Source organism: Bidens hawaiensis, unplaced genomic scaffold, assembly GCF_021521415.1.
Source record: "Bidens hawaiensis isolate Kalapana, Puna unplaced genomic scaffold, B.hawaiensis_p1.1 tig00003698_1, whole genome shotgun sequence".
In the NCBI taxonomy this organism is placed as follows: Eukaryota; Viridiplantae; Streptophyta; class Magnoliopsida; order Asterales; family Asteraceae; genus Bidens; species Bidens hawaiensis.
Window position 1 is genome coordinate 491,299 of NW_027491212.1, and position 8,411 is coordinate 499,709.

General features: G+C 31.6%; 2 protein-coding genes across 2 annotated transcripts; both read left to right on the forward strand.

Moving 5' to 3' along the window:
* Positions 1-1,256: 1,256 nt before the first annotated feature.
* LOC143624180 (uncharacterized) lies at positions 1,257-2,956 on the forward strand. Its single transcript, XM_077094903.1, has 4 exons — positions 1,257-1,672; positions 1,750-1,943; positions 2,052-2,258; positions 2,328-2,956. Exons 1-4 carry the CDS (start codon positions 1,257-1,259, stop codon positions 2,954-2,956), a joined length of 1,446 nt encoding a protein of 481 aa, XP_076951018.1.
* Positions 2,957-3,163: 207 nt separating this feature from the next.
* On the forward strand, positions 3,164-4,738 carry LOC143624181 (uncharacterized). The gene is made up of 4 exons (XM_077094904.1): positions 3,164-3,272; positions 3,339-3,571; positions 3,659-3,814; positions 3,917-4,738. The coding sequence occupies exons 1-4, from the start codon at positions 3,164-3,166 to the stop codon at positions 4,736-4,738; spliced, it is 1,320 nt and encodes a 439-aa protein (XP_076951019.1).
* The last annotated feature ends 3,673 nt before the right edge of the window (positions 4,739-8,411 follow it).

Sequence of the window (8,411 nt, forward strand, 5' to 3'; positions counted from 1 at the left end):
ACTTTTTATTCTTCAAATTGAAAACAAAGAAAGCAAATTGTAGATGCTAAACGTGATAAATTAAAGCACTCCTTAAACCAAGCTTCTCAAACAATGCCGTCTTCTTCAAGTAAAATATTTTTCCTTTTAGTCATACATTTGTAATATTAATCTATTTTTGTTTTATTAGTTATAAAATATTGTTTTTAACAGGTTGTGTTATTTCCTCTAACATCATCCCTAATACATCATCAAATTTGAGCGGTTCTGTTTCTAACTACATAAACTCTGAAGTACGTCATCAAAAAGGCGTGTTGGAAGACCAAGGAAAACAACCAATACTACTCCTATACCTATGCATCAGTTAAACGATTTTGAGTTTGTTGTTGATGTTTTTAAAGGCATATCAACAGGTTATTATTTAATACATTATATAATTTTACATTAAATATTACAAATATTGGTCTTAAACTTATATGTCTCATTTATTTTATAGATTACGTTGATCATGGTGATCAAAGTTTCAAATGTGAGTCTTGCAACGCGTGCTTATGGGAAGTTGAATCCAGGAGAGGAAAAAAAACTGCCGATACAACGTTCTCTTTATGTTGTCGCAATGGAAATGTTGAATTTCCTGATTTAAAGCAACCTCATGAAAGTTATGTAAAGTTGTTTCGTGGCGAAGATCCTATAAGCAAGTATTTTTTGAAAAATATTAGACGATTCAATTCGATGTTCTCCTTTACATCAATGGGTGGAAAAATTGACAATTCCATTAATAGAGGAAACGCTCCTTACATGTTTAGACTTGGCGGAGAAAACTACCATTCTATAGGAAGTCTTCTTCCATAAAATAAAAAAGCTCAGTTTGCTCAACTATACATTTATAATACGGAGAACGAAATATCAAACCGACAACGAGTATTTGGGTAAGGCTTACTTTTAAACATTATATGTTTCTCATTTTTCAAACAATTACTGTTTTATCATATATATCATTTATATTAATGTTAATTTTTATTTGTTTGTCTTACAGTGAATCATCTTCAGATGCCAACAATTACGAAAATTATATTATTAATTATCTCAAGGAAATGTTAGACTCACAAAATCCATTGGTTCAGGCATATCGTATGGTACGTGATACTTTTAAAGAAAATCCTCAGACTGATTTGAAGCTCCACATTGTTTGAACAAGGAAATACGATGGTAGGACATATAGCTTACCAACTGCCTCTGAGGTTGCCTCTCTTATCATTGGAGATTTTGGTGACGCAATGGACAAGAGAGATATTATAGTTAACTCCAGGTCTGGTGGTCTTCGACGAATTAGTGAACTTCATCCTTCTTATAGTCCTCTACAATTTCCTTTGCTTTATCCTTTTGCTGAGGATGGTTATAAAGTAGACATTCCTCACAGGAATGTCGATCCTTCGTCTACGGCTGCCCGTAAGAAGTGCACTATGCGAGAGTTCTTTGCATATAGGTTACAAGACAGGCCTAACCAATTCTCACTACCCTTAAATGGACGAAGGCTTTTTCAACAGCTTTTGGTTGACGAATATACCATGGTTGAGAGTCAAAGGTTGCATTTTATATGTGGAAAACAGAGTAAACTTAGGTCTGCACCTATGAAAGCCTTCGAAACCTTAAGACGGCAGGAAATTCAGATGCTTCAACATCTGGGCAGCGTGTAATCCTTCCGTCATCTTTTACTGGTGGAAGTAGATATATGATGCAAAATTACTTGGACGCTATGTGTCTTTGTAGATGGTACGGTTATCCAGATTTTTTCTTAACCATTACGTGCAATCCAGGTTGGCCAGAAGTAAAACGTTTTTTAAAGGATACCAATTTAAATTCTGAAGACAGGCCAGATATACTATGTCGGATATTCAAAATGAAGCTTGATTCAATGATTAAGTTGTTGAAGGATAAGGCTTTGTTTGGAAAAATTAAAGCAGGTTCGGTTCCCTATCTAATATTTGTTTTTAATATTTTTTTTTTCTGTTTGTTAAAGATATTTATTTTATTTAATTTTTGCTAATTTATTTGTTTGATTCCAAATGCAGCCGTTTACACAATTGAGTTTCAGAAACGTGGTCTGCCTCATGCCCATATTTATCTATTCATTGCTCCAGAGAATAAAATTCACAATCCGTCCCATATAGATAATTTTATTTCAAGTGAAATTCCTGACAAGGTCACTGAACCAGACCTATACCAGCTCGTGTCAGATCATATGCTTTATGGTCCTTGTGGTGAGGCTAATCCGAGCTGTAGCTGCATGATTGATAGAGAATGTTCAAAAAATTTCCCAAAATGATTTCAAAATGAGACAATTATAGATTCCAACGGTTTTCCGCTTTATAAAAGAAGAGACAATGGGCGTTACGTCGTTAAGAAAGGTATAAATCTAGATAATAGAAGTGTTGTGCCTTACAACAAAATTCTTTTACGAAAGTATCAAGCACATATAAATGTTGAGTGGTGCAATCAAGAAGGATCAATCAAGTATTTGTTTAAATATATAAATAAGGGTCCAGATCGAGCTATAATTTCCCTTGTCCAAAATAACACCGACGACAATGAAGATCCTCAAGTAGATGAGATTAAAGCTTTTTACGATTGTAGATATCTTTCTGCATGTGAGGCTGCTTGGAGGATATTTGCTTTTGATGTTCATTACAGGGTCCCGGCTGTTACGAGAATTCCTTTTCATTTACCTGGTCAAAAACAGGTAATTTATGGCCCTGAGGAAGGTATTGATGATGTTCTTACCAAGACTTCCAATTTAGTATCAATGTTTACTGGTTGGATGGAAGCAAATAAGAACTACGAGCATGCAAGGAGGCTATCATATGCTGAGTTTCCAACACAGTTTGTATGGAAAAAAACATCACCACCAAAATGGGTAGAAAGGCAAAGTGGGTTTGCTATTGGTAGAATTCATGCCGTTCCCGCATCATTTGACTAGGCATACTACTTAAGAATTCTTTTAAACAAGGTTAAAGGACCGAAATGTTTTGAAGATATTCGAACAGTAGATGGTTTTGTTTGTGATTCTTTTAGAGATGCCTGTTACAGAAGAGGGCTTTTAGACGATGATAAGGAGTACATAGAAGCAATTGAGGAAGCAAGCCATACCGCAAACGGATATTATTTAAGAAATCTGTTTGCAACAATGCTTATAACATCGTCCTTATCAAGACCTGATTGCGTCTGGGATAATACATGGCAATTTTTAGTCGACGGGATTCTTTATCATCAACAAAAGAAACACAAGAATCCAGGTTAGTTTTGTTATATGTGTGAACATGTCTTTTTTTAGTTTGGTTTAAGGTAGATTTTTTTTTCAGGTTTGTCTCTTAGTGAAGATCAATTGAAGAACTTGGCATTACTTCAGATTGAGGATTTTTTGGTATCCAACAATTCATCTCTACGTAGGTTTTCACACATGCCTTTTCCGGATCAGGAATCTGTTTCTACGTCAATGAATCCTCTTATGATGGAAGAATTATCTTATGATAAGGATTCTTTGTCAAATGATTTTAAGCTTTTGTACACATCTCTAACTGATGAACAAAAAAGCGTTTAGAATGAAATATTCAACTCCGTGAAACGTAAAAAAGGTGGTGTTTTTTTCGTGTATGGTTACGGTGGTACCGGCAAAACATAGTTATGGAAAACCTTATCTGCCTCAATTCGGTCAAAGGGAGAAATTGTTCTTAATGTTGCTTCAAGTGGAATAGCTTCTTTGTTATTAGAAGGCGGTAGAACGGCTCATTCCAGATTCCTTATTCCAATCAATCTTACCGAGGACTCCCAATGTCAGGTAACTATTATAAATTTCATTAAGTGTAGATTATTTCACATTTAAATGTATGTTTTTAAATTATTTTAATGAATATAATGTTGACATATTCAACATTTTCAGGTTAAGGGTAATACAGATGTTTCTGAGTTATTGAAAAAAACATCATTAATAATTTGGGATGAAGCTCCCATGATTCATAAACATGCATTCGAAGCATTGGACAGAACCCTAAAAGATGTTATGAACGTTGATTTGGGCAACACTTCTGGATCATTGTTTGGAGGTAAGGTAGTTGTTCTTGCTCCATTAAATGATGTGGTTCAAGAGATTAATGATCGTATTTTAGCGTATTTTCCTGGTCAAGAAATGGAGTACTTAAGTTCAGATAGCATCGACGAGGTTGAAAGTGCATCTGAGGATTTTGATCCCGCGTTGTACTCTCCTGATTTTCTTAATGGTATAAAGATGTCCGGAATGCCAAACCATCGTTTGTTACTTAAGGTTGGAGTTCCTATTATGTTACTACGGAATATTAATCAGAAAAAAGGGTTGTGCAATGGAACTCGACTACAAGTTGTTAGTTTGGGTAAACGCGTCATTGAAGCTAAGGTTGTTTCTGGTACTAATATTGGATTTCGTACTTTACTCAGCAGAATAAGTCTTACACCGTTTGATAAGAAGCTTCCATTCAAGTTAAAAAGGAGACAGTTTCCTATATCGGTTTGTTTTGCAATGACTATTAATAAAAGTCAAGGACAATCTTTATTGCGTGTTGGATTGTATTTAAAAGACCCGGTTTTTACCCATGGCCAGCTTTATGTTGCTTTGTCTAGAGTGAAGACTCGCGAAGGTATTAAGATTGTTTTATTAGATAAGGAATCCAAATTGATTAGTGAAACCAAAAATGTTGTGTATAAGGAAATATTTGGAAACCTTGTATGAATTTTTTGACAATACTTTTTTGTTTACGTTTGTATCTTTTTAAATATGTTTAAGGTTTTTTAATAAAAGGATTGTATTATTTTAATGTTTTGTTTAACTATAGGTACATGTTTGTATGTTCAATTATGTTTAGTTGTTTATGGTTTTTGTAGTATATCTTTTATGTTTTTGAAATTTAATTTTATAGACTTTTATTTATAGGTTAATATTATACTGATATATATATATATCCGAAATATATGTTATATACATTTATATCTTATCAATTTACTACATTTAATAAATAGGAGAATATGTTAAATGTTCATAAATAGTTTCTTGAATATAGGGATAATCATGAGTTTTATAGATTCAATAAACCGTCATTTTTATTATTACTTAAATAAAGACTTTTTGGAAGATAATAACAATAACCATAACTTATATAATAATCAGTTTCTTAGAAATCTTCATCTCTTCCATCATCTCTTCCATCATCTTCAACAATGACAACAATTTTTTCTTGGAAATTTTCATCCGAAACCAATAATTATCAGTTTATTCTTAGTGATCTGTCTACAATCCATAAGCCCTCTATCGAATCGGTTATGTCGTTTAGCATTCCGTTTAAGTACCAAATAATAGGATACGGAAACCACAAACAAGTTATTAACGACGAAGAGAGAGAACTATTGAATGTTCTAAATGAAGAGATTTTACAACATGAACAAGAACTACTTCCTTTTGTCAATGTTAGGGACTGGTTTTATTATCCTATGCAAAATAATGTTGTTATCAAATATGTGAATGGTCAGCAAAAGACTGTTAATCCGAAGTCCATATTGCAATCGAATGCCATTTTTCTTTTAAGAGATTTAGATTTCTTGAAGCTTTCCAACATTTTTAAAGCAAGAGCACATTTGGATTTGGAGAATGAGGTGGCTGAGAAGGTTAAATGGCTGTTAGATTGTCAAAATTATGAATCCGATTTTGATGATCTTCAAAGCTATTTTGGTTCTTCTTCAGATGTTTAAGGTAAATCAGATCACATATGTAGTTAGATTTTTGATAAATATAATTTTTGACTTTATTTTTGACTTTGCTTTTTTCCTTTATGTTATTAGTTTACTTCATATACATAGGCTTATAAAAAAGTACAATACACACCTATAACAGTTTGTTTTTTTTTTTTTTGTCAGGTTGTTATGACAGTTTGCGGTTTTTGGTGGGTTGTGATGTAAGTTCATTTTTGGTAAACTTAAAATCCACATGTTTATATTTTCTTTTTGATTATACCTTTTATGTTTATATTTAGTTGTGTTAGCATGAAGATTGTATTAACGGTATTAGAATTTTAATTATTTGGTATTAGTGATTACTTTTAATATGTCTGTCTCTCTAATATTATATTTTCAATATACTTTGATTTGTAATTACCAAATTGATTAATTTTTTTTTGTTTCTATTTATAAACTTAGGTTATAAAATTGTTTTATTTTCTTTTGACCTCAACATAGTAGCTACATATTATAGATATCATCCATTCATTGTAATATACATTAACTTTTTGGTTTAATACTTAATAACGTTCCATGGTTTGTTTATATTTTTCAGGTGGTTAAGGTGCATGGTTTTGTTTTGGACGGAAGTTTTCAAGGTCATCCTGTTCAAGTAATGTTAATATCTAATGGTGTAATGTGGTTTATAAGACAATGAATCGTTTGTTTCTATTATGTGATTATGTAGACAATGGTTTGGTGTACTTCTTTTTGTGGATGTTTATGAATGTTTATATAGCATTATATGTTTTTATATTTTGAATGTTTATATATCGTTATATATTATTATATTGTATGTTAGTTTATATACATTGTGTTATATATCTAATATCAAACTGGTTTTAGGTACTGATGATTTTGTTTTAGGTTGCAAATTTTGACTATCATGTTGGTATAGCAACGTGAACATCTAATTAGTTGTAATGACTTTTATTATAAACTTAAGTTTGTGTAATTATTAACAGTTTATGTAGACTATCTTATTATCTATATCTCCAATATAGATCAATATTATATCTTTTTGGGTTCTAAATTTAATGATATATTATTGTTGTTTATATATATATATATATATTATAATATTGTATGGTAGTTTATATACATTTTGTTACATATATAATGTCAACCCGTGTGTAACACAGGTACTATCCTAGTTTTATATTATTTGATAAGCCATATTCAAATGTTTGGATTAGCTTATATTCTAAATGTTAATTATGTGTCTTAATAAGTTGTTAAATCCACCATTTTTTAATTTGTTAAAGTAATAAGTTGCTTCAATAAGATTAATCCATCACCATTTGAGGGCAAATGAGTAACATACAACCTTATACAAATAAACTTATTCAAATAAGCTAAAAAACCATATTCACATAAGCTTATTCAAATGAGCTTATATAAGCTTATAAGCATAAGCTTAAAAAGCTAAACCAAACACTAAATTTAGCTTATTTTATAAAAAAAGCTAAAAAAGCTAGGTCAAACACCCCCTAATTCTCAGTCAACTGTGGGAACTGGGGATGGTAATGCCAATCAATTACGTCTTTCTTTGTTGTCCAAACACAAAAGCATAGCATGCTTGTAAAATCCTCTTTAACTCAATTAATCTCATGTTGTTACCCACCATCGCTCAATTAATGACTAACGATTTCTACGAGCACTAAAAAAAGCTAATATATATAATAGTAACGGCTTAATTTTTGTTAATTTAAAGTTCAAACACCTGATTCGAAGCACTAATTAAGGCGTTTGGAGCATTTTTTCGAGCTAAGTTTTACATCAATCGATTCGTTTTCCTCATTCGAATCAAAAGCCCTAAAAAATGAGTTCGAGATTCGAAAAAACTTGAAACGGTTATATTAAATCGTTTTGGACTTGTATCATTGTACGAATATAACTTAATAATTCCATATTAGAAGGTGTAATAATCACCCTTGAGCCTTTGGACTAGTGATATAAATATAATCGAGCTTAACTAGTGATATTAAATATTAATCAACATAAAAGTCCAGGGAGTGTACTTGACTTATAACAACACTCCAAGGGCTTGGCAATAATTAACCTTCCTGAATATCTCAAACCCTAGGATTAAAAACAAACAAAGAATCACAGCCGTCCATCTTATCTTGATGGTGTTGTAGGGTTTGATTTTGAATAATAATATAAATAAATGCTTCCAAAATCTCTTTATTCGGTGCCTCTGATTGATTTGTCAGTGTCCCCTTGCATTTGCAGATCCAGCCATGGTATTCATCTCCATCCTACTCTTGTTTACAATTTTCAGTAGATTGTAATCGCATTTGAAATCATCTTCTGTTGGTTCATATTTATTTGAGTTCTACAAGATTTTAATGGCAGTGGTTGATGAAGTTAATAAATTTGCAGCCTAGTTTATGCAAATAGTGCACTTTATAGTTTATGATCATATAGTTATGCTATTTTTTGAACCATATTTCATCTTCTACTAATTTGAAATGTGCTTTACTGTGCTTACATCTGGTACTCCTTTTACTAGTTGTCATGTTTTTATGTTATGTTATGTTATATTATGACTACATGTAAGTATGGCTTGCTTGATTATGCTTAGCAGTTATGATTTTCTTTAATTTTTATGGATTTGGATGTTAATTATCTTT